We start from the raw sequence: 26,637 nt of genomic DNA, 5'->3' as shown, positions 1-26,637 counted from the left end.
GTTGTACAGTAGGAGTAGAACAGTAGTAGTAGTAGTAGAAGTAGTACAATAGTAGAAGGAGTAGTACTAGTAGTAGTAGAACAGTAGTTGTAGTAGAACAGTAGTAGAATAATAATAGTAGTAGTAGTAGTAGTAGTAGTAGTAGTAGTAGTAGTAGTAGTAGTAGTAGTAGAACTAGTATGTAGTAGTAGTACAACAGTAGTAGTAGTAGTAGAAGTAATACAGTAGTAGAATAATAGTAGTAGTAGTAGTAGTAGTAGAACTAGTATGTAGTAGTAGTACAGTAGTACAACAGTAGTAGTAGTAGTAGTAGTAGTAGAACTAGTATTGTAGTAGTAGTAGTAGAATAGTAGTAGAACTAGTATTGTAGTAGTAGTAGAATAGTAGTAGTAGTAGTAGTAGTAGTAGTAGCAGCAGAAGAAGAAAAAAAAGTTTACACATTTTTTTTAATGAAATGTATGCATTCACTACTGTAAGTCACTCTGGATAAGAGCGTCTGCTAAATGACTAAAATGTAAATGTAAAATGTAGAACTAGTACAGTAGTAGCAGTAGAAGAAGTAGTACAGTAGTAGTAGTACAACAGTAGTTGTACAATAGTAGAAGTAGTACAGTAGTAGTAGTAGAATAATAGTAGTAGTAGAACTAGTATAGTAGTAGTAGTATAACAGTAGTAGTAGTAGTAGTAGTAGTAGTAGTAGTAGTAGTAGTAGTAGTACAACAGTAGTAGTAGTAGTAGTAGTAGTAGTAGTAGTAGTAGTACAGTAGTAGTAGTAGTAGTAGTAGTAGTACTAGTAGTACAACAGTAGTAGTAGTACAGTAGTAGAAGAAGTACAATAGTAGAAGGAGTACAGTAGTAGTAGTAGTAGAATAATAGTAGTAGTAGAACTAGTATAGTAGTAGTAGTAGTAGTAGAACTAGTACAGTAGTAGTAGAACAGTAGTAGTAGTAGTAGTAGAAGTAGGACAGTAGTAGTAGTAGTAGTAGTAGTAGTAGTAGTAGTAGGACAGTAGTAGTACAGTAGTAGTAGTAGTAGTAGTAGAACAGTACTAGTAGTAGAACAGTACTAGTAGTAGAACAGTACTAGTAGTAGAAGTAGTACAGTAGTAGAAGTAGTAGAACAGTAGAAGTAGTAGAACAGTAGTAGTACAGTAGTAGTAGTAGAACAGTAGTAGTAGAAGTAAAACAGTAGTAGTAGTAGTACAACAGTAGTAGTACAACAGTAGTAGTAGTACAGTAGTAGAAGGAGTACAATAGTAGAAGGAGTACAGTAGTAGTAGAAGAATAATAGTAGTAGTAGAACTAGTATAGTAGTAGTAGAACTAGTACAGTAGTAGTAGAACAGTAGTAGTAGTAGAAGTAGTAGAGTAGTAGTAGAAGAGTAGTAGTAGTAGTAGTAGTAGTAGTAGTAGTAGAACAGTACTAGTAGTAGAAGTAGTACAGTAGTAGAAGTAGTAGAACAGTAGTAGTAGTAGTAGAACAGTAGTAGTAGTAGTAGAACAGTAGTAGTAGTAGTAGAACAGTAGTAGTAGTAGAACAGTAGTAGAAGTAGAACAGTAGTAGAACAGTAGTAGTAGAACAGTAGAACTAGTACAGTAGTAGCAGTAGAACAGTAGTAGTAGAAGTAGTACAGTAGTAGTAGTAGAACAGTATAAGTAGTACAGTAGTAGTAGTAGAACAGTAGTAGTAGTAGTAGTAGTAGTAGTAGTAGTAGAAGAAGGAGAACAGTAGTAGTAGTAGTAGTAGTAGAAGTAAAACAGTAGTAGTAGTAGTAGTAGAAGTAGTAGAACAGTAGTAGTAGAACAGCAGTAGTAGTAGTAGAACAGTAGTAGTAGTAGAACAGTAGTAGTAGTAGACGTAGAACAGTAGTAGTAGACGTAGTAGTAGTAGTAGTAGTAGTAGAACCTTAGTAGTAGTAGTAGTAGAACAGTAGTAGTAGTAGAACAGTAGTAGTAGTAGAACAGTAGTAGAACAGTAGTAGTAGTAGTAGTAGTACACTCGTACAGCATTATTAGTAATACAGCAGTAGTACACTAGTAGCAATAGAAGTAGTACAGTACTAGTAGAAGTAAAGTAGTAGAAGGAGCAAAGTAGAAGTAGAACAGTATAAGTAGTAGTAGTAGTAGTAGTAGTAGTAAAGTAGTTGTACAGTAGGAGTAGAACAGTAGTAGTAGTAGTAGTAGTAGTAGTAGTAGTACAATAGTAGAAGGAGTAGTACTAGTAGAACAGTAGTAGTAGTTGAACAGTAGTAGAATAATAGTAGTAGTAGTAGTAGAACTAGTATGTAGTAGTAGTACAGTAGTAGTAGTACAACAGTAGTAGAAGTAATACAGTAGTAGTACAACAGTAGTAGTAGTACAACAGTAGTAGTAGAACTAGTACAGTAGTAGAAGTAGTACAGTAGTAGAATAATAGTAGTAGTAGTAGTAGAACTAGTATTGTAGTAGTAGAATAGTAGTAGAACTAGTATTGTAGTAGTAGTAGTAGTAGTAGTAGTAGTAGCAGCAGAAGAAGAAAAAAAAGTTTACAAAAAAAAATGTATGAAATGTATGCATTCACTACTGTAAGTCACTCTGGATAAGAGCGTCTGCTAAATGACTAAAATGTAAATGTAAAAAGTAGAACAAGTACAGTAGTAGCAGTAGAATAAGTAGTACAGTAGTAGTAATAGAACAGTAGTAGTAGTAGTAGTACAATAGTAGAAGTAGTACAGTAGTAGTAGTAGAATAATAGTAGTAGTAGTAGAACTAGTATAGTAGTAGTAGTATAACAGTAGTAGTAGTAGTACAACAGTAGTAGTAGTAGTAGTAGTAGTAGTAGAAGTAGTACAGTAGTAGTAGTAGTACAACAGTAGTAGTACAACAGTAGTAGTAGTAGTAGTAGTAGTAGTAGTACAACAGTAGTAGTAGTACAGTAGTAGAAGTAGTACAATAGTAGAAGGAGTACAGTAGTAGTAGTAGAATAATAGTAGTAGTAGAACTAGTATAGTAGTAGTAGTAGTAGTAGTAGTAGAACTAGTACAGTAGTAGTAGAACAGTAGTAGTAGTAGAAGTAGGACAGTAGTAGTAGTAGTAGTAGGACAGTAGTAGTAGAATAAGTAATACAGTAGTAGTAGAACAGTAGTAGTAGTAGAAGTAGTACAGTAGTAGTAGTAGTACAGTAGTAGAAGAACAGTACTAGTAGTAGTAGAAGTAGTAAGGTAGTTGTACAGTAGGAGTAGAACAGTAGTAGTAGTAGTAGTAGAAGTAGTACAATAGTAGAAGGAGTAGTACTAGTAGTAGTAGAACAGTAGTTGTAGTAGAACAGTAGTAGAATAATAGTAGTAGTAGTAGTAGAACTAGTATGTAGTAGTAGTACAGTAGTAGTAGTACAACAGTAGTAGTAGTAGAAGTAATACAGTAGTAGTACAGTAGTAGTAGTAGAACAGTAGTAGTAGAAGAACAGTAGTAGTAGAAGAACAGTAGTAGTAGTACAACAGTAGTAGTACAGTAGTAGTAGAAGTACAACAGTAGTAGTAGTAGTACAACAGTAGTAGTAGTAGTACAACAGTAGTAGTAGTAGTACAGTAGTAGAAGGAGTACAATAGTAGAAGGAGTACAGTAGTAGTAGTAGTAGAACTAGTATAGTAGTAGTAGTAGTAGAACTAGTACAGTAGTAGTAGAACAGTAGTAGTAGTAGTAGAAGTAGGACAGTAGTAGTAGTAGAATAATAGTAGTAGTAGAACTAGTATAGTGGTAGTAGTAGTAGTAGTAGTAGAACTAGTACAGTAGTAGTAGAACAGTAGTAGTAGTAGAAGTAGTAGAGTAGTAGTAGAAGTAGTAGAGTAGTAGTAGTAGAACAGTACTAGTAGTAGAAGTAGTACAGTAGTAGAAGTAGTAGAACAGTAGAAGTAGTAGAACAGTAGAAGTAGTAGAACAGTAGTAGTACAGTAGTAGTAGTAGTAGAACAGTAGTAGTAGTAGAACAGTAGTAGAAGTAGTACAGTAGTAGTAGTACAGTAGTAGAACAGTAGTAGTAGAACAGTAGAACTAGTACAGTAGTAGCAGTAGAACAGTAGTAGTATAAGTAGTACAGTAGTAGTAGTAGAGGTAGAGTAGTAGTAGTACAATAGCAGTATAAGTAGTACAGTAGTAGTAGTAGTAGTAGTAGTAGAAGGAGAACAGTAGTAGTAGTAGTAGTAGTAGAAGTAAAACAGTAGTAGTAGTAGTAGAAGTAGTAGAACAGTAGTAGTAGAACAGCAGTAGTAGTAGTAGAACAGTAGTAGTAGTAGTAGTAGTAGTAGTAGTATAACAGTAGTAGTAGTAGAACAGTAGTAGTAGTAGTAGTAGTAGACGTAGAACAGTAGTAGACGTAGAACAGTAGTAGTAGTAGAACAGTAGTAGTAGTAGTAGTAGAACAGTAGTAGTAGAACAGTAGTAGTAGTAGTAGAACAGTAGTAGTAGAACAGTAGTAGTAGTAGAACAGTAGTAGAACAGTAGTAGTAGTAGTACACTCGTACAGCATTATTAGTAATACAGTAGTACTACACTAGTAGCAATAGAAGTAGTACAGTAGTAGTAGAAGTAAAGTAGTAGAAGTAGCAAAGTAGAACAGTATAAGTAGTAGTAGTAGTAGTAGTAGAAGTAGTAAAGTAGTTGTACAGTAGGAGTAGAACAGTAGTAGTAGTAGTAGTAGAAGTAGTACAATAGTAGAAGGAGTAGTACTAGTAGTAGTAGAACAGTAGTAGAATAATAGTAGTAGTAGTAGTAGTAGTAGAACTAGTATGTAGTAGTAGTACAGTAGTACAACAGTAGTAGTAGAAGTAATACAGTAGTAGTACAACAGTAGTAGTAGTACAACAGTAGTAGTAGAAGTAGTACAGTAGTAGAAGTAGTACAGTAGTAGAATAATAGTAGTAGTAGTAGTAGAACTAGTATTGTAGTAGTAGTAGTAGAATAGTAGTAGAACTAGTATTGTAGTAGTAGTAGTAGAATAGTAGTAGTAGTAGTAGTAGTAGCAGCAGAAGAAGAAAAAAAAGTTTACAAAAAAAAATGTATGAAATGTATGCATTCACTACTGTAAGTCACTCTGGATAAGAGCTTCTGCTAAATGACTAAAATGTAAATGTAAAATGTAGAACTAGTACAGTAGTAGCAGTAGAAGAAGTAGAACAGTAGTAGTAGTAGTACAATAGTAGAAGTAGTACAGTAGTAGTAGTAGAATAATAGTAGTAGTAGTAGTAGAACTAGTATAGTAGTAGTAGTATAACAGTAGTAGTAGTAGTAGTAGTACAACAGTAGTAGTAGTAGTAGTAGAAGTAGTACAGTAGTAGTAGTAGTACAACAGTAGTAGTACAACAGTAGTAGTAGTAGTACAACAGTAGTAGTAGTACAGTAGTAGAAGTAGTACAATAGTAGAAGGAGTACAGTAGTAGTAGTAGAATAATAGTAGTAGTAGAACTAGTATAGTAGTAGTAGTAGTAGTAGTAGAACTAGTACAGTAGTAGTAGAACAGTAGTAGTAGTAGAAGTAGGACAGTAGTAGTAGTAGTAGGACAGTAGTAGTAGAATAAGTAATACAGTAGTAGTAGAACAGTAGTAGTAGTAGTAGAAGTAGTACAGTAGTAGTAGTAGAACAGTACTAGTAGTAGTAGAAGTAGTAAAGTAGTTGTACAGTAGGAGTAGAACAGTAGTAGTAGTAGTAGTAGTAGTAGAAGTAGTACAATAGTAGAAGGAGTAGTACTAGTAGTAGTAGAACAGTAGTAGTAGTAGAACAGTAGTAGAATAATAGTAGTAGTAGTAGTAGTAGAACTAGTATGTAGTAGTAGTACAGTACTAGTAGTACAACAGTAGTAGTAGTAGAAGTAATACAGTAGTAGTACAACAGTAGTAGTAGTACAACAGTAGTAGTAGAACTAGTACAGTAGTAGAAGTAGTACAGTAGTAGAACTAGTATTGTAGTAGTAGTAGTAGAATAGTAGTAGAACTAGTATTGTAGTAGTAGTAGAATAGTAGTAGTAGTAGTAGTAGCAGCAGAAGAAGAAAAAAAAGTTTACAAAAAAAAATGTATGAAATGTATGCAGTCACTACTGTAAGTCACTCTGGATAAGAGCTTCTGCTAAATGACTAAAATGTAAATGTAAAATGTAGAACTAGTACAGTAGTAGCAGTAGAAGAAGTAGTACAGTAGTAGTAGTAGAACAGTAGTAGTAGTAGTACAATAGTAGAAGTAGTACAGTAGTAGTAGTAAAATAATAGTAGTAGTAGTAGAACTAGTATAGTAGTAGTAGTATAACAGTAGTAGTAGTAGTAGTAGTAGTAGTAGTACAACAGTAGTAGTAGTAGTAGAAGTAGTACAGTAGTAGTAGTAGTACAACAGTAGTAGTACAACAGTAGTAGTAGTAGTAGTAGTAGTAGTAGTAGTACAACAGTAGTAGTAGTACAGTAGTAGAAGTAGTACAATAGTAGAAGGAGTACAGTAGTAGTAGTAGAATAATAGTAGTAGTAGAACTAGTATAGTAGTAGTAGTAGTAGTAGTAGTAGTAGAACTAGTACAGTAGTAGTAGAACAGTAGTAGTAGTAGTAGTAGAAGTAGGACAGTAGTAGTAGTAGTAGTAGGACAGTAGTAGTAGAATAAGTAATACAGTAGTAGTAGTAGAAGTAGTACAGTAGTAGTAGTAGTACAGTAGTAGTAGTAAAACAGCACTAGTAGTAGAACAGTACTAGTAGTAGAACAGTACTAGTAGTAGTAGTAGGCCAGTAGTAGTAGAATAAGTAATACAGTAGTAGTAGAACAGTAGTAGTAGTAGAAGTAGTACAGTAGTAGTAGTAGAACAGTACTAGTAGTAGTAGAAGTAGTAAAGTAGTTGTACAGTAGGAGTAGAACAGTAGTAGTAGTAGTAGTAGTAGTAGAAGTAGTACAATAGTAGAAGGAGTAGTACTAGTAGTAGTAGAACAGTAGTAGTAGTAGAACAGTAGTAGAATAATAGTAGTAGTAGTAGTAGAACTAGTATGTAGTAGTAGTACAGTAGTAGTAGTAGTAGAAGTAGTACAGTAGTAGTAGTAGAACAGTACTAGTAGTAGTAGAAGTAGTAAAGTAGTTGTACAGTAGGAGTAGAACAGTAGTAGTAGTAGTAGTAGTAGAAGTAGTACAATAGTAGAAGGAGTAGTACTAGTAGTAGAATAAGTAATACAGTAGTAGTAGAACAGTAGTAGTAGTAGAAGTAGTACAGTAGTAGTAGTAGAACAGTACTAGTAGTAGTAGAAGTAGTAAAGTAGTTGTACAGTAGGAGTAGAACAGTAGTAGTAGTAGTAGTAGAAGTAGTACAATAGTAGAAGGAGTAGTACTAGTAGTAGTAGAACAGTAGTAGTAGTAGAACAGTAGTAGAATAATAGTAGTAGTAGTAGTAGAACTAGTATGTAGTAGTAGTACAGTAGTAGTAGTAGTAGTAGAAGTAGTACAGTAGTAGTAGTAGTACAACAGTAGTAGTACAACAGTAGTAGTAGTAGTAGTAGTAGTAGTACAACAGTAGTAGTAGTACAGTAGTAGAAGTAGTACAATAGTAGAAGGAGTACAGTAGTAGTAGTAGAATAATAGTAGTAGTAGAACTAGTATAGTAGTAGTAGTAGTAGTAGTAGTAGTAGTAGAACTAGTACAGTAGTAGTAGAACAGTAGTAGTAGTAGAAGTAGTACAGTAGTAGTACAGTAGTAGTAGTAGAACAGCACTAGTAGTAGAACAGTACTAGTAGTAGAACAGTACTAGTAGTAGAAGTAGTACAGTAGTAGAAGTAGTAGAACAGTAGTAGTAGTAGAACAGTAGAAGTAGTAGAACAGTAGTAGTAGAAGAACAGTAGTAGTAGAAGAACAGTAGAAGTAGTAGAACAGTAGTAGTACAGTAGTAGTAGTAGAACAGTAGTAGTAGAAGTACAACAGTAGTAGTAGTAGTACAACAGTAGTAGTAGTAGTAGTAGTAGTAGTAGTACAACAGTAGTAGTAGTACAGTAGTAGAAGGAGTACAATAGTAGAAGGAGTACAGTAGTAGTAGTAGAATAATAGTAGTAGTAGAACTAGTATAGTAGTAGTAGTAGTAGTAGTAGAACTAGTACAGTAGTAGTAGAACAGTAGTAGTAGTAGTAGAAGTAGGACAGTAGTAGTAGTAGAAGTAGGACAGTAGTAGTAGTAGAATAATAGTAGTAGTAGAACTAGTACAGTAGTAGTAGTAGTAGTAGAACTAGTACAGTAGTAGTAGAACAGTAGTAGTAGAAGTAGTAGAGTAGTAGTAGAAGAACAGTACTAGTAGTAGAAGTAGTACAGTAGTAGAAGTAGTAGAACAGTAGAAGTAGTAGAACAGTAGAAGTAGTAGAACAGTAGTAGTACAGCAGTAGTAGTAGTAGAACAGTAGTAGTAGTAGAACAGTAGTAGTAGTAGTACAGTAGTAGTAGTACAGTAGTAGAACAGTAGTAGTAGAACAGTAGAACTAGTACAGTAGTAGCAGTAGAACAGTAGTAGTAGAAGTAGTACAGTAGTAGAGGTAGAGTAGTAGTAGTACAATAGCAGTATAAGTAGTACAGTAGTAGAACAGTAGTAGTAGAACAGTAGTAGTAGTAGTAGTAGTAGTAGTAGTAGAAGGAGAACAGTAGTAGTAGTAGTAGTAGTAGTAGTAGTAGTAGTAGTAAAACAGCAGCAGTAGTAGTAGAACAGCAGTAGTAGACGTAGAACAGTAGTAGTAGTAGTAGTAGACGTAGAACAGTAGTAGTAGTAGAACAGTAGTAGTAGTAGTAGTAGAACAGTAGTAGTAGTAGTAGAACAGTAGTAGTAGTAGTAGTAGTAGTAGTAGTAGTAGAACAGTAGTAGTAGTAGTAGTAGTAGAACAGTAGTAGTAGTAGAACAGTAGTAGAACAGTAGTAGTAGTAGTACACTCGTACAGCATTATTAGTAATACAGTAGTAGTACACTAGTAGCAATAGAAGTAGTACAGTAGTAGTAGAAGTAAAGTAGTAGAAGTAGCAAAGTAGAAGTAGAACAGTATAAGTAGTAGTAGTAGTAGTAGTAGTAGTAGTAGTAGTAGTAGTAGTAGTAAAGTAGTTGTACAGTAGGAGTAGAACAGTAGTAGTAGTAGAACAGTAGTAGAATAATAGTAGTAGTAGTAGTAGTAGTAGAACTAGTATGTAGTAGTAGTACAGTAGTACAACAGTAGTAGTAGAAGTAATACAGTAGTAGTACAACAGTAGTAGTAGAAGTAGTACAGTAGTAGTAGTAGTAGAATAATAGTAGTAGTAGTAGTAGTAGTAGAACTAGTATTGTAGTAGTAGTAGTAGAACTAGTATGTAGTAGTAGTAGAATAGTAGTAGTAGTAGTAGAATAGTAGTAGTAGTAGTAGTAGCAGCAGAAGAAGAAAAGAAAGTTTACAAAAACAAATGTATGAAATGTATGCATTCACTACTGTAAGTCACTCTGGATAAGAGCGTCTGCTAAATGACTAAAATGTAAATGTAAAATGTAGAACTAGTACAGTAGTAGCAGTAGAAGAAGTAGTACAGTAGTAGTAGTAGAACAGTAGTGGTAGTAGTACAATAGTAGAAGTAGTACAGTAGTAGTAGTAGAATAATAGTAGTAGTAGTAGTAGTACAACAGTAGTAGTAGTAGTAGTAGTACAACAGTAGTAGTAGTAGTAGTAGAAGTAGTACAGTAGTAGTAGTAGTACAACAGTAGTAGTACAACAGTAGTAGTAGTAGTAGTAGTAGTAGTAGTAGTAGTAGTAGTACAACAGTAGTAGTAGTACAGTAGTAGAAGTAGTACAATAGTAGGAGTACAGTAGTAGTAGTAGAATAATAGTAGTAGTAGAACTAGTATAGTAGTAGTAGTAGTAGTAGTAGTAGTAGTAGTAGAACTAGTACAGTAGTAGTAGTACAGTCGTAGAAGTAGTACAATAGTAGGAGTACAGTAGTAGTAGTAGAATAATAGTAGTAGTAGAACTAGTATAGTAGAATAAGTAATACAGTAGTAGTAGAACAGTAGTAGTAGAAGTAGTACAGTAGTAGTAGTAGTAGAACAGTACTAGTAGTAGAACAGTACTAGTAGTAGAACAGTACTAGTAGTAGAAGTAGTACAGTAGTAGAAGTAGTAGAACAGTAGTAGTAGAAGTAGTACAGTAGTAGTAGTAGTAGAACAGTACTAGTAGTAGAACAGTACTAGTAGTAGAACAGTACTAGTAGTAGAAGTAGTACAGTAGTAGAAGTAGTAGAACAGTAGTAGTAGTAGAACAGTAGTAGTAGTAGTAGTACAGTAGTAGTAGTAGTACAGTAGTAGTAGTAGAACAGTAGTAGTAGAAGTAGAACAGTAGTAGTAGTAGTAGTACAACAGTAGTAGTACAACAGTAGTAGTAGTAGTAGTACAGTAGTAGAAGTAGTACAATAGTAGAAGGAGTACAGTAGTAGTAGTAGAATAATAGTAGTAGTATAACTAGTATAGTAGTAGTAGTAGTAGTAGTAGTAGAACTAGTACAGTAGTAGTAGAACAGTAGTAGAAGTAGGACAGTAGTAGTAGTAGAAGTAGGACAGTAGTAGAAGAAGAGTAGTAGTAGTAGAAGTAGTACAGTAGTAGAACAGTACTAGTAGTAGTACTAGTAGTAGAACAGTACTAGTAGTAGTACTAGTAGTAGAACAGTACTAGTAGTAGTACTAGTAGTAGAACAGTACTAGTAGTAGAACAGTACTAGTAGTAGAAGTAGTACAGTAGTAGAAGTAGTAGAACAGTAGAAGTAGTAGAACAGTAGTAGTACTAGAACAGTAGTAGTAGTAGTAGTAGTAGTAGTAGTAGTACAGTAGTAGTAGTAGAACAGTAGTAGAAGTAGAACAGTAGTAGTAGTACAGTAGTAGAACAGTAGTAGAAGAACAGTAGAACTAGTACAGTAGTAGCAGTAGAACAGTAGTAGTAGAAGTAGTACAGTAGTAGTAGTAGAAGTAGAGTAGTAGTAGTACAATAGCAGTATAAGTAGTACAGTAGTAGTAGTAGTAGTAGAACAGTAGTAGTAGTAGTAGTAGTAGTAGTAGAAGGAGAACAGTAGTAGTAGTAGTAGTAGTAGTAGTATAAGTAAAACAGTAGTAGGAGTAGTAGTAGTAGTAGTAGAAGTAAAACAGTAGTAGTAGTAGTAGTAGAAGTAAAACAGTAGTAGTAGTAGAAGTAGTAGAACAGTAGTAGTAGAACAGCAGTAGTAGTAGTAGAACAGTAGTAGTAGTAGACGTAGAACAGTAGTAGTAGTAGTAGTAGTAGAAGAACAGTAGTAGTAGTAGTAGTAGAAGAACAGTAGTAGTAGTAGTAGTAGAACAGTAGTACTAGTACAGTAGTAGAAGTAGAACAGTAGTAGTAGAAGTAGTACAGTAGTAGTAGTAGAACAGTAGTAGTAGTAGTACAATAGTAGTATAAGTAGTACAGTAGTAGTAGTAGTAGTAGAACAGTAGTAGTAGTAGAAGGAGAACAGTAGTAGTAGTAGAACAGTAGTAGTAGTAGAAGGAGAACAGTAGTAGTAGTAGTAGTAGTAGTAGTAGTAGAAGTAAAACAGTAGTAGTAGTAGTAGTAGTAGTAGTAGTAGAAGTAAAACAGTAGTAGTAGTAGTAGTAGTAGTAGTAGTAGTAGAAGTAGTAGAACAGTAGTAGTAGAACAGCAGTAGTAGTAGTAGAACAGTAGTAGTAGTAGTAGTACAACAGTAGTAGTAGTAGTAGTACAACAGTAGTAGTAGTAGTAGAGTAGTAGAAGTAGTACAATAGTAGAAGGAGTACAGTAGTAGTAGTAGAATAATAGTAGTAGTAGAACTAGTATAGTAGTAGTAGTAGTAGAACTAGTACAGTAGTAGTATAACAGTAGTAGAAGTAGGACAGTAGTAGTAGTAGAAGAAGAGTAGTAGTAGTAGAAGAAGAGTAGTAGTAGTAGAAGTAGTACAGTAGTAGTAGAACAGTACTAGTAGTAGAACAGTACTAGTAGTAGAACAGTACTAGTAGTAGAACAGTACTAGTAGTAGAACAGTACTAGTAGTAGAACACTACTAGTAGTAGAAGTAGTAGAACAGTAGTAGTACTAGAACAGTAGTAGTACTAGAACAGTAGTAGTACAGTAGTAGTAGTAGTAGTAGTACAGTAGTAGTAGTAGAACAGTAGTAGTAGTAGTACAGTAGTAGTAGTACAGTAGTAGAACAGTAGTAGAAGAACAGTAGAACTAGTACAGTAGTAGCAGTAGAACAGTAGTAGTAGAAGTAGTACAGTAGTAGTAGTAGTAGTAGTAGTAGTAGTAGTAGTAGAACTAGTACAGTAGTAGTAGAACAGTAGTAGAAGTAGGACAGTAGTAGTAGTAGAAGTAGGACAGTAGTAGAAGAAGAGTAGTAGTAGTAGAAGTAGTACAGTAGTAGAACAGTACTAGTAGTAGTACTAGTAGTAGAACAGTACTAGTAGTAGTACTAGTAGTAGAACAGTACTAGTAGTAGAACAGTACTAGTAGTAGAACAGTACTAGTAGTAGAAGTAGTAGAACAGTAGAAGTAGTAGAACAGTAGTAGTACTAGAACAGTAGTAGTAGTAGTAGTAGTAGTAGTAGTAGTACAGTAGTAGTAGTAGAACAGTAGAAGTAGAACAGTAGTAGTAGTACAGTAGTAGAACAGTAGTAGAAGAACAGTAGAACTAGTACAGTAGTAGCAGTAGAACAGTAGTAGTAGAAGTAGTACAGTAGTAGTAGTAGAAGTAGAGTAGTAGTAGTACAATAGCAGTATAAGTAGTACAGTAGTAGTAGTAGTAGTAGAACAGTAGTAGTAGTAGTAGTAGTAGTAGAAGGAGAACAGTAGTAGTAGTAGTAGTAGTAGAAGTAAAACAGTAGTAGTAGTAGTAGTAGTAGTAGTAGAAGTAAAACAGTAGTAGTAGTAGTAGTAGTAGAAGTAAAACAGTAGTAGTAGTAGTAGTAGTAGTAGTAGTAGTAGTAGAAGTAAAACAGTAGTAGTAGTAGAAGTAGTAGAACAGTAGTAGTAGAACAGCAGTAGTAGTAGTAGAACAGTAGTAGTAGTAGTAGTACAACAGTAGTAGTAGTAGTAGTACAACAGTAGTAGTAGTAGTAGAGTAGTAGAAGTAGTACAATAGTAGAAGGAGTACAGTAGTAGTAGTAGAATAATAGTAGTAGTAGAACTAGTATAGTAGTAGTAGTAGTAGTAGTAGAACTAGTACAGTAGTAGTATAACAGTAGTAGAAGTAGGACAGTAGTAGTAGTAGTAGAAGAAGAGTAGTAGTAGTAGAAGAAGAGTAGTAGTAGTAGTACAGTAGTAGTAGTAGTACTAGTAGTAGAACAGTACTAGTAGTAGAACAGTACTAGTAGTAGAACAGTACTAGTAGTAGAAGTAGTAGAACAGTAGTAGTACTAGAACAGTAGTAGTACTAGAACAGTAGTAGTACAGTAGTAGTAGTAGTAGTAGTAGTACAGTAGTAGTAGTAGAACAGTAGTAGAAGTAGAACAGTAGTAGTAGTACAGTAGTAGAACAGTAGTAGAAGAACAGTAGAACTAGTACAGTAGTAGCAGTAGAACAGTAGTAGTAGAAGTAGAGTAGTAGTAGTACAATAGCAGTATAAGTAGTACAGTAGTAGTAGTAGAACAGTAGTAGTAGTAGAACAGTAGTAGTAGTAGAACAGTAGTAGTAGTAGTAGTAGTAGTAGTAGTAGTAGTAGAAGTAAAACAGTAGTAGTAGTAGTAGTAGTAGAAGTAAAACAGTAGTAGTATTAGTAGTAGTAGTAGTAGTAGTAGTAGAAGTAAAACAGTAGTAGTAGAAGTAGTAGAACAGTAGTAGTAGTAGAACAGCAGTAGTAGTAGTAGAAGTAGTAGTAGAACAGTAGTAGTAGTAGACGTAGAACAGTAGTAGTAGTAGTAGTAGTAGTAGAAGAACAGTAGTAGTAGAAGAACAGTAGTAGTAGTAGGCGTAGTAGTAGTAGTAGTAGTAGTAGAAGAACAGTAGTACTAGTACAGTAGTAGCAGTAGAACAGTAGTAGTAGAAGTAGTACAGTAGTAGTAGTAGTAGTAGAAGTAGAGTAGTAGTAGTACAATAGCAGTATAAGTAGTACAGTAGTAGTAGTAGAACAGTAGTAGAAGGAGAACAGTAGTAGTAGTAGTAGTAGTAGTAGTAGTAGTAGAAGTAAAACAGTAGTAGTAGTAGTAGTAGTAGTAGTAGAAGCAAAACAGTAGTAGTAGTAGTAGTAGTAGTAGAAGTAAAACAGTAGTAGTAGTAGACGTAGAACAGTAGTAGTCGTAGAACAGTAGTAGTAGTAGTAGTAGAACAGTAGTAGTAGTAGAAGAACAGTAGTAGTAGTAGAAGAACAGTAGTAGTAGTAGTAGTAGTAGTAGTAGTAGTAGAAGAACAGTAGTAGTAGTAGTAGTAGAACAGTAGTAGTAGTAGTAGAACAGTAGTAGTAGTAGTAGAACAGTAGTAGTAGTAGTAGAACAGTAGTAGTAGTAGTAGAACAGTAGTAGTAGTAGAACAGTAGTAGTAGTAGAACAGTAGTAGTAGTACACTCGTACAGCATTATTAGTAATACAGTAGTAGTACACTAGTAGCAATAGAAGTAGTACAGTAGTAGTAGAAGTAAAGTAGTAGAAGTAGCAAAGTAGAAGTAGAACAGTATAAGTAGTAGTAGAAGTAGTAAAGTAGTAGTACAGTAGTACTAGTAGTAGTAGTACAGTAATTTAAGAACAAATTCTTATTTATAATGACGGCCTAACGGGGCCAAACCCGGATGACGCTGGGCCAATTGTGCGGACCAGTAGTAGTAGTAGTAGTAGTAGTAGTAGTACAGTAGTAGTGGTAGTAGTAGCAGTGTTTCAGTGTGTGAGTCTGACCTGTAGCCCTGAAGTCCAGTTGTAAATCCCAGGCATGACCTCTGTGTTACAGCTGTAGAACCCTGAAGAGAGACAGGTAGATGGACGGACATCGTAAAACATTTCTAGTAGAACAGTGTGTGTGTGTGTGTGTGTGTGTGTGTGTGTGTGTGTGTGTGTGTGTGTACCTGCAGGCATGGGGGCATCAGTGAGTAGGGATTGGATGTCCTCTACTGCATCAGTGTCATCAATCTAAAGACATGAGAAGAAAAGCATGAACACACAGATTTGATGTGATTTATTAGGATCTCCATTAGCCAACGCCAATGGTACAGCTAGTCTTACTGGGGTCCAACACATAACCAAAAATACATTATGACAAAAGACTTTACAATTTCCATACATTTAAAAACATGAACATGTAGTGTGTGTGTGCAGCTATCAGTTACACATACATGTCAGTACATACACACAACAAGTAGGTCACATGGTGGATAGGTGTTGTGCCGTGAGGTGTTACTTTATTTGTTTTTTGAGATCCTATACAGATCATAGTACAATTACACATCCAACATAACACACACCCCTACAGCACAGTACACACAGCCAACCGTACCTCCAGTACGAAGGCGTCCTTCTTGCCGTGGGACAGGTCTAGTTCAGACAGCTCATCTGAACTCTCAGAGGTAGACCTGAACAGTCTGGACCGCTGTCTGTCAGGGATAGGAGACCCCACCACCTCCTCTATACACTCCTACAACAACAATAACAACAACTCAACAATATGTGTGTGTGTCTGACCATCCCTGTCCGCGTTGTGAGCCGCTGAGTTAGTTGCAGTCCCATAGAAACACCATCAGTCCAAACCTCACACTAAGTAGAAGTAGGTCATTCCTTATCACACCCAATTCTACCCACACCCAATATTGTGCAATCATCAGAGTACGTTTCTATATTAGTGATAATCACACACACATTTTAATGTGTGTGTGATAGTGTCCTCCAGAGCTGTGAATCTAGACTGTGCTTAGACAGAGCTGTGAATCTAGACTATCCTAGAGCTGTGAATCTAGACTATCCTAGAGCTGTGAATCTAGACTATCCTAGAGCTGTGAATCTAGACTATCCTAGAGCTGTGAATCTAGACTATCCTAGAGCTGTGAATCTAGACTATCCTAGAGCTGTGAATCTAGACTATCCTAGAGCTGTGAATCTAGACTGTGCTTAGACAGAGCTGTGAATCTCGACTATCATAGAGCTGTGAATCTCGACTATCATAGAGCTGTGAATCTAGACTATCATAGAGCTGTGAATCTAGACTATCATAGAACTGTGAATCTAGACTGTACTTAGACAGAGCTGTGATTTTAGAGTGTACACATTTACTGTCAAGCTGTGATACTCATACAGCTGTAATTGTAGGACTACTCATATATTGTGATTCTAGAGTGGGTGTACTGAGATAGAGCTGTGATTTTAGAGGGTGAGGTACTCATATAAAGCTGTGATTAATAGAGGCTAATGTGCATGCTAGTACTGTATTCAGGCGGTGAACGCCTCAGGGTCCAACGTAAATAACTTCTTAATAACCAGAGAAAGACACAGAGAGGAATGAACTATGATGTTCCACACAGACTGGTGTGTGTGTTTGTCTCTCTCTCACCGGGGGGTGTCTCTCTCTCACCGGGGGGTGTATGTTGTAGAGCTCCTTGTTCATGGCGATGGTGTCGTTGATGCGTTTATGCATGGTTGAAATGTGTTGGTCGTAGCTCAGGTCACTGGGGGTCTTACCAGCTATCTGGATACCACCTGGAGCTGGCAGAGCTGACAGGTACACACCCGTTGCAGACTGGACACACACACACACACACACACACACACACACACACACACACACACACACACACACACACACACACACACACACACACACACACACACACACACACACACACACACACACACACACGTCAGAAACACACCTTGTAGCAGACATGAGGAGAGGGTCACACAGACGCACACACTCAAACACAGGACTTACAGCTAGTCCTAGGAGCATGTTTTCTCCCACACTGATCTGAATGCGGAGCCCAAACAGAGCATTCATGCAGCGCAGCTTCAGTTTGTTCATCAGCTGGGTGTGGAGCTCATACTCCATGAAGGGGAGTAAGTTAGAGATAGCTGTGGCATTCACCTCCCCTTGAGCCTTCTTCTTGGTACGACACAACCTGCAATATAACACAACATTACACACACACCTCCCTGGGCCACCTTCTTCATAGGAAACAGTTTAGAGGAACAACACAGACACAAAGACAGGATATATGGTTGTAGTGGTAGTGTGTGCGTTACCTGGCCTGTATGAGGCAGCCCTTCCCAGTAACAGCAGCCTCAGCAGGTAGGTCTATGGTAGTAAAGAGCACGTCAGGGACCTTCTGTCTCCTACAGTGGTAGCAGTATGTGAGCTGAGCTGGGAACGGCATGTTGAACTCATCATATGGGATGTGACAAAATCCGCAGCTAGGGGGTGACGCATCATCAAACCTGGAATACACACACACTGCTCAGAAAGTATGCTAAAAAGCTATGAAGTTCATTCATTCATTAACATTTTACATTAAGTCATTTAGCAGATGCTCTTATCCAGAGCGACAGGAGCAATTAGGGTTAAGTGCCTTGCTCAAGGACACATCGGCAATATTTCCACTTAGTCAGCTTGGTGAACCGGCGACCTTTCGGTTACTGGCCCAACGCTCTTAACGGCTAGGCTACTTGCTGCCTCATTACACCACTGTCCATTTAGAAGCAACCCATGACTAGGTTAATTAGTCCAAAACCCTCCTGGCCACTCAAGTTCTCTCACCCCTACACTAACACCCATCCAACACAGTGTGTGTGTATGTGTGTGTTCCTACCCCAGCCAAGCTGAGCTAGCGTCCCCCTCTCCCCTCTCCGACCCAACCATGCCGAGGGGTGGTTGCCGTGACAACCTGTGGTCGCTGCCGCCGGCGTCCAAACAGCCCTCGCGCATGAACCTGGGATTCAACATGGCCGCCGTGCCCGATGCAGACAGGATACACACCTCCTCACTGTGGGCAGGGGGGAGGGGAGAAGAGGGTGATATAGGGATGTTAAAATTAGCATACAACACTTTCTTTGCCCATCAAACAGACTTTGAAATAGAGCTTTGGTCTAAGTATTGTGTGAGTATAAGTATGGTGTGTGTAATGTACCAGATGGTGGTACTCTCGCTGTATCCCACCACAGCGTGGCAACCCAGGGCTTTGGCATGAGACTTGATCTCCTGACGAATCTCCTCCCACCACGCGTCCCTCGTCTCTGGCTCGTCTGCAACACACACACACACACACACACACACACACACACACACACACACACACACACACACACACACACACACACACACACACACACACACACACACACACACACACACACACACACACACACACCGTCATACACAGATACACACAGTCACACATACATAGCGGCACACACGCACAGGCTGGCTACCTGACTGACTGTATGTCTACCAGAATCTAGCGACTGTCAGAAATTAGCTGACCATCAGAAACTAGCACCTATTAGAAACTGCCAACTTTCAAAAATGTACTGACTATCGCAAACAAACTTTTAGAAGAAACTATCAGAAATTAGTGACGGAAACTAGCTACTAACAGAAACTAGCTACTAACAGAAACTAGCTACTATCGGAAACAACTGACTATTAGAAACTAGAGACTATCAGCAAATAGATCTGTCTGTCTGACCAACAGAGAATCAACTGACACATTTAGCTGATTGGGCTAAAAGGTGCATCATAGCAAGCAGATACCACTTAGCCAACTATCAGTTTGTAACACAGTGAACATGATGTTGATGACAAATATGAAGACAATGAAGGTGTTTAGTTAGTGTCTGGGCTGTTCTCATCTCCTATAGCATTATCTCCAGGCCAGCCAATCACAGGAAGACAGGGATCTAGTGGGTGGAGTAATGGGGTGGCGTCCCAAGTCCCCTGCATCTCCTTACCTTCATGCCCATAACGGGAGGGGTTCAGTAGGGCACACCAAAGCTAAACATTTTGAAAATGGAAAACGAATAAGAGTATTCTTACTGGACAAGTTCAGGAAGTGCCTTCCTGTTTCAAAACGTTATCTCCAGGTTCTGTGCCCCCTGAACACAACCCTGGCTTCACATAAGGCCAGGAAAGGAGGAGGAGAGGAGACCATCTCAGAGCATTCATCATATTTAAATGAGGGACACCTGGTGGAGGCTGAACCATGGTCCTTAATAACCATTGGTCCACGCCATACCTCCTGGGACAGGCCACATGCCCACACACACAGAGAGAGAGCGAGAGAGCGAGAGAGAGAGAATGGGAGGAAGGAGGGAGAGAGAAAGAGAAAAACAGAGAACGGGAGGAAGATGGATGGATCAGGCGTAACAGAACCAGAGCAGCGTCCTCTCCAAAAGAAGCAGCATGTCTCATAGGGACGCTCACATAACGTGCACGCGCATGGGCGAGCTCATGAACATGTGCACGCTCATGAGCAGAGGAGGGCCATATTCATTCATCACAGAGTCTAAACTACCTCAGCCCTGTCTTTATCTCACTACACTACTCTCCGTTGCACTCCCTCCCTCCATTCCTGTACCCCCCTCCATTCTCTTGTCTCTTCCCCCCTCCCTGTATGAATACGGCCCAGTGGAAGCCAGGGATGATATGCACATGCCCAGTCTATCTTTGTGTGAACCTGGACAGGTTTGTCCACAATGCAGATGCTTTGCTGGGTTAGGGGAGCATTAGGGATGCATTGCGTTACAGACTGCCGTAGCAGGAGCAGCCTGGTAGTGTGGGCTAGCCAGGCGGGGGAGGGGGGGTAGCACATGCTCAGCACACACACACAAAGACAAGAGAGAGATGGCAGCTCAGTGAAAGATTGGCTAGTGACTACTGCACCAAAACACTGACAGAGATTTAGCCTGGAGGTTTAACAAGATGTTTGCACACCCATAGTTGTGTGTGTGAGTGTGTGTGTGTGTGTGTGTGTGTGTCAGTGAGCTGCCATGTCTCCAGTGTGTGAAACCAGTAGGAGGAGGGAGGTACCTGCAGCAACACTATTCCAGTCTAGCAGTTTGTAAGAGCGTGTGTTACCCAACACTGGGCCAGAACAACACACACCATTAGTACAGAAAGAGAGAGAAAAAGAGAAGATACAAACTACAACACAAGACAACAGCACCACAGTCATTGCAAAGACAGACCACTGAGTCAATACCAGAGCCTAGCAGAGAGAGGGAGAGAAAAGCAGATAGGGTGAGAAGAAGAATGATCCAAGAGAGATGCTGTGGAATTAGAGGAGGGAGAGAGGTATAGCCTAAAGAGGTGAGAACGAGAAGAGGCATGCACTAGCAGATCCACTGCTTTCATAAAGTATTCACACCCCTAGACTTTATCCACATTTTGTTGTGTTACAGCCTACAAATTGATTCAATTTCGATTTTTTTTGTCACTGGCCAACACACAAAAAATCCTTGAAGGGAAACATGGTTTAGTCTGCTTGCTAACAGACACTGGGACAATAAACTCAAACACAAGGCCGCATCTACACTGGAGTTGCTTACCAAGACAGTGAATGTTCCTGAATGGCCGAGTTACAGTTCTGACTTAAATCTACTTGAACATCTATGGCAAGACCTGAAAATGGTTGACGAGCAATGATCCTCAACCAATTTGACAGAGCTTGAAGAATTATGAAAAGAATAATAGGCAACTGTTGCACACTCCAGGTGTGGAAAGCTTAGAGATTTACCCAGAAAGACTCGTTGAGCCAATTAGTTGTGTTGTGACAAGGGAGGGTTGGTATACAGAAGATGGTCTTTTACAAATAGGGCTAAGTCCATATTATGGCAAAACCAGCTCAAATAAGCAAAGACAAACGAGAGTCTGACAGACAACTTCTCTTCCACTGCACTTCACCTCTTGTTCCAAAGCCACATCTACTGCTCCCACAATACTCAATAGTGTTTTCACGATGCCAGAATTTTTACGTTGATACCAATACCAGGTTTAGTATCACAGTGTTTGTTACCATCATAATACTCAATACCACTGCAAAAAAAGAAGGCATATTAGCCAAAGTCACAGAACGAACAACTCAGCCTCTGCTCTGGGCAACTTTTGAGTTCAATATCATTATATTGAAAACATTTTGCATCAACATTTTTCAAAGACAGCCATGTATTCATTAATGAGTCACAATTTGACTTTTTTTTTACTAACCTAACTACATAATCATTTATTTTAACGATAAATCAAAACTGGGTAAATCAAGACGTAGCCTAGGCCTATCCACAATACAGGTGAATACATATTCAATAGGAGTGTGTGCATGCATTGAGTTATTGAGCTTGGCTGAACGCGATATACACCATCCGTGATTAGCATTTAGCCACGCTAGCAAGGTGTTGGAAAATGGTTTTTCATAAGTACGCATATTTTCCCCATTTTTGTCCTGCCTTCTCACCATGAAATCAATTTAAGGAGGATATCGAAGCCTATGCAGCCTTAATGGAAAATGTTTAAGGTCTGAAATGAGAGATTAGAGAGTTTAATAGTCACATGTACAGGGTTGCAGATGTAATTACAGGGTTTGGTGAAAATCTTGAACTCCAACAACGAAGGACAAAATTAAGTAAACCAAAAATAATAATATATACATATTAACAACTGTGGCAACGATAAATGTCCATTGGGGTGGGGGCAGGGTAAAAATGTCAGTTGAGGTGGGGGCGAGAAACAAACCGGTCCACCAGGGATATGAATGTATTGCCGGCTGCATACAATGCGTTTGGACGGTAAGATTAAACGACACAATATCGCCATCTGCCGGACTTTAGGCTACCTACAAAGCTGGAAGCTACCGGTATCTTCTTCCATTTTAAAGTGTTCTAGCCTGTATGGACATTGTTTTGTGAACAGTAGTTAACAGTTTCAACATTTCTACATGCCGTGTCGCATTATTCAAGTGTGCTAACTTATGTGTAGCATGAATGGGGAGCTAACATGATGTAGCCGGTGAGCACTATAATAAAGGGTCGGCTGAGCTGATAGACAGGCTTGATCTGTGAGACAGGCTTGATCCGTGAGATACAATTGACAGAAGTACCAAAAATAATTCTAGTATCAAACTGTTTTTCATGATCTAGTATCGAAAAAGTACAGAGGTTTCGGTATACTGGGCAACACTAGTACTCAGACAAACAAGGCCCTAAAAGGCTCATCATGGGGCGCCCGATGATGCATTGGGCTGATTGCACCACCCTCTGGAGAGCCCTGCAGTTGTGGACGGTGCAATTGCCATACCCTTCAACGATACCGTTGAAGAAGTCCCATGGTCTGTGTGAAGGGACCACTTCAGGTAGTCAGTGATGTGCACGCTTTTGACCCTCTCCACTGTAGCCCCGTCGATGTGGTGGGGGTGCGCACTCTCTGCTGTCTCCTGTAGTCCACGATCAACTCCTTTGTTTTGTTGAAGTTGAAGGAGAAGTTATTTTTTCAGTGTGTGTGTTTGTGATTAGGGCTGTTGCGGTTACTGTATTACCGCTACACCGGCGGTGACAAGTCAGGAAGGCAGTCAAATTCCACGTGACCGTTTAGTCACGGTAATAAGGCTTCTCCTAGCGCTGATGCTGCTGATGGTCATTAGTAGCCTACCAAACTTTCTAACTGCCTGGTACTCAACACTATTGTCCGTCTAATCACTGACATCAATGTAAATGTAATCAAACACTTCATGAGAGCCCATGAACTCATGTTGCGCAACCTTTCAATAGGCTATGCAATTGCGCAAGAAAACAGAGTAATGGTCTCTAGTAAAAAGAGGAGGATCAGCTTCCTATAGGCTAGGCCTACAATATTTATTTCTCAACTTTCTTAATATTAACTTCTTTGGGATAGGGGGCAGTATTTATCACATCCGGATGAAAAGCTGGGCACGAGTTTACCTCTGAGTTCTGTTATATCCAAATCTACTAATAATATGCATATATTAGCTTCTGGGCCTGCTACTCAGGCCCAGAAGCTAATATATGCATATTATTAGTAGATTTGGATAGAAAACACTCTGAAGTTTCTAAAACTGTTTGAATTATGTCTGTGAGTATAACAGAACTCATATGGCAGGCGAAAACCTGAGAAAAATCCAACCAGGAAGTGGGAAATCTGAGGTTTGTAGTTTTTCAAGTGATTGCCTATCCAATATACAGTGTAAATGGGGTCAGATTGCACTTCCTAAGGCTTCCACTAGATGTCAACAGTCTTTAGAATGTTGTTTCAGGTTTCTACTGTGAAAGGGGAGCGAATAAGAGCTGTTTGAACCAGGGGTCTGGCTGAAAGCCTTGAGTTGTTGATCGCGCACAAGCTCCGTTCCCTTTCCTTTCTAAAGACAAAGGAATTGTCCGGTTGGAATATTATTGAAGATTTATGATAAAAAAACATCCTAAAGATTTATTATATACATCATTTGACATGTTTCTACGAACTGTAATGGAACTTTTTTGACTTTTCGTCTGGACTTAGTGCTCGCGCCTTGTGCATTTGGATTGGTGAAATAAACGCGCGAACAAAAAGGAGGTATTTGGACATAAATATGGACTTTATCGAACAAAACGAACATTTATTGTGGAACTGGGATTCCTGGGAGTGCATTCCGATGAAGATCATCAAAGGTAAGTGAATATTTATAATACTATTTCTGACTTTTGTTGACTCCACAACATGGCGGGTATCTGTATGACTTGTTTTGGTGGCTGAGCGCTGTACTCAGATAATCGCATCGTGTGCTTTTGCCGTAAAGCTTTTTTTAAATCTGACACAGCGGTTGCATTAACCTGTTAGGGCTAGGGGGCAGTATTGACACGGCCGGATAAAAAAAAACGTACCCGATTTAATCTGGTTACTACTCCTGCCCAGTAACTAGAATATGCATATAATTATTGGCTTTGGTTAGAAAACACCCTAAAGTTTCTAAAACTGTTTGAATGGTGTCTGTGAGTATAACAGAACTCATATGGCAGGCCAAAACCTGAGAAGATTCCATGCAGGAAGTGGCCTGTCTGACAAGTTGTGTTTCATCTTGGCTCTTTTTATTGAAGACTGAGGATCTTTGCTATAACGTGACACTTCCTACGGCTCCCATAGGCTCTCAGAGCCCGGGAAAAAGCTGAACGATATCGAGGCAGCCTCTGGCTGAAACACTTTATCGCGTTTGGCAAGTGGCCGATCAGTGTACTATGGGCTTAGGCGCGTGCCCGAGTCGACCCCATGCTTTATTTTCTTTTGTCTGTTTACCTAAACGCAGATTCCCGGTCGGAATATTATCGCTTTTTTATGAGAAAAATGGCATAAAAATGGATTTTAAACAGCGGTTGACATGCTTCGAAGTACGGTAATGGAATATTTAGAAAATTTATGTCACGAAATGCGCCATGCTCGTCACCCTTATTTACCCTTTCGGATAGTGTCTTGAACGCACGAACAAAACGGCGCTATTTGGATATAACGATGGATTATTTTGGACCAAACCAACATTTGTTATTGAAGTAGAAGTCCTGGGAGTGCATTCTGACGAAGACAGCAAAGGTAATAACATTTTTCTTATAGTAAATCTGACTTTGGTGAGTGCCAAACTTGCTGGGTGTCTAAATAGCTAGCCCTGTGATGCCGGGCTATCTACTCAGAATATTGCAAAATGTGCTTTCACCGAAAAGCTATTTTAAAATCGGACATAGCGATTGCATAAAGGAGTTCTGTATCTATAATTCTTAAAATAATTATGTTTTTTGTGAACGTTTATCGTGAGTAATTTAGTAAATTCACCGGAAGTGTTCGGTGGGTATGCTAGTTCTGAATGTCACATGCTAATGTAAAAAGCTGGTTTTTGATATAAATATGAACTTGATTGAACAAAACATGCATGTATTGTATAACATAATGTCCTAGGAGTGTCATCTGATGAAGATCATCAAAGGTTAGTGCTGCATTTAGCTGTGGTTTTGGTTTTTGTGACATTATATGCTAGCTTGAAAAATGGGTGTCTGATTATTTCTGGCTGGGTACTCTCCTGACATAATCTAATGTTTTGCTTTCGTTGTGAAGCCTTTTTGAAATCGGACAATGTGGTTAGATAAAGGAGAGTCTTGTCTTTAAAATGGTGTAAAATAGTCATATGTTTGAAAAATTGAAGTTTGGGGATTTTTGAGGAGTTTGTAATTCGCGCCACATCATTGGATATTGGAGCGGTGTTCCGCTAGCGGAACATCTAGATGTAAGAGGTTAACCTGTTGGGGCTAGGGGGCAGTATTTGCACGGCCGGATTAAAAACGTACCCGATTTAAACTGGTTACTACTCTTGCCCAGAAACGAGAATATGCATATAATTAGTAGATTTGGATAGAAAACACTCTAAAGTTTCTAAAACTGTTTGAATGGTGTATAACAGAACTCATATGGCAGGCCAAAACCTGAGAAGATTCCATACAGGAAGTGCCCTGTCTGACAATTTGTTCTCCTTCTGTGGCATCTCTATCGAAAATACAGCATCTCTCCTGTAACGTGACATTTTCTAAGGCTTCCATTGGCTCTCAGAACATTTACATTTAAGTCATTTAGCAGACGCTCTTATCCAGAGCGACTTACAAATTGGTGCATTCACCTTATAATATCCAGTGGAACAACCACTTTACAATAGTTCATCAAAATCTTTTAAGGGGGGGGGGGTGAAGAAGGGGTGACAGAAGGCGCCAGAAAGTGGAATGACGTCTCTCCTGTCTCTGGGCGAAAAACAGCAGGAGATTTTAAAGGTTAGTGCAGGAGATTTCAAAGGTTAGTGCTGCATTTAGCTGTGGTTTTGGTTTTTGTGACATATGCTTGCTTTGAACATGGCTGTGTGATTATTTTTGGCAGGGTACTCTCATGACATAATCTAATGTTTTGCTTTCGCTGTAAAGCCTTTTTGAAATCGGACAATGTGGTTAGATTAACGAGAGTCTTGTCTTTAAAATGGTGTAAAATAGTCATATGTTTGAGAAATTGAAGTTATAGCATTTTTGAGGTATTTGTATTTTGCACCACGCGATTCCACTGGCTGTTGCCCAGGGAGGTTAACATGAGTCTTCAATATTCCCAGGTAAGAAGTTTTAGGTTGTAGTTATTATAGGACTATTTCTCTCTATACGATTTGTATTTCATATACCTTTGACTATTGGATGTTCTTATAGGCACTTTAGTATTGCCAGTGTAACAGTATAGCTTCCGTCCCTCTCCTCGCTCCTACCTGGGCTCGAACCAGGAACACATCAACAACAGCCACCCTCGAAGCAGCGATACCCATGCAGAGCAAAGGGAACAACTACTCCAAGTCTCAGAGCGAGTGACGTTTGAAACGCTATTAGCACGCACCCCGCTAACTAGTTAGCCATTTCACATCGGTTACACCAGCCTAATCTCGGGAGTTGATAGGCTTGACGTCATAAACAGCGCACTGCTTGAAGCACAGCGAAGAGCAGCTGGCAAAACGCACAAAAGTGCTGTTTGAATGAGTGCTTACGAGCCTGCTGGTGCCTACCATCGCTCAGTCAGGCTGCTCTATAAAATCAGACTTAATTATAACATAATAACACACAGAAATACGAGCCTTAGGTCATTAATATGGTCGAATCTGGAAACTATCATCTCGAAAACAAAACGTTTATTCTTTCAGTGTAATACGGAACCGTTCCGTATTTTATCTAACGGGTG

General features: G+C 38.4%; 1 protein-coding gene across 6 annotated transcripts in view; it reads right to left on the bottom strand.

Annotated features, from left to right (window-relative positions):
- Window positions 1-26,637, bottom strand: part of c2cd5 (C2 calcium dependent domain containing 5) — a 62,894-nt gene that overhangs the window by 10,118 nt on the left and 26,139 nt on the right. For 4 of the 6 annotated variants that reach the window (XM_082957256.1, XM_082957258.1, XM_082957254.1 and 1 more), the window contains exons 11-18: window positions 18,047-18,161; window positions 17,729-17,902; window positions 17,166-17,357; window positions 16,855-17,041; window positions 16,477-16,662; window positions 15,430-15,567; window positions 15,002-15,065; window positions 14,835-14,896 (exon numbers count right to left, since the gene is read on the bottom strand). In XM_082957256.1, coding sequence (XP_082813382.1) covers window positions 14,835-14,896; window positions 15,002-15,065; window positions 15,430-15,567; window positions 16,477-16,662; window positions 16,855-17,041; window positions 17,166-17,357; window positions 17,729-17,902; window positions 18,047-18,161 — 1,118 coding nt within the window. The remainder of the gene's footprint in view (window positions 1-14,834; window positions 14,897-15,001; window positions 15,066-15,429; window positions 15,568-16,476; window positions 16,663-16,854; window positions 17,042-17,165; window positions 17,358-17,728; window positions 17,903-18,046; window positions 18,162-26,637) is intronic. The other 2 variants (XM_082957255.1, XM_045688244.2) reach the window with 1 other exon arrangement.

Source organism: Salmo salar, chromosome 10, assembly GCF_965601325.2.
Source record: "Salmo salar chromosome 10, fSalSal1, whole genome shotgun sequence".
In the NCBI taxonomy this organism is placed as follows: Eukaryota; Metazoa; Chordata; class Actinopteri; order Salmoniformes; family Salmonidae; genus Salmo; species Salmo salar.
This window is presented reverse-complemented; position numbering and strand designations above follow the sequence as displayed.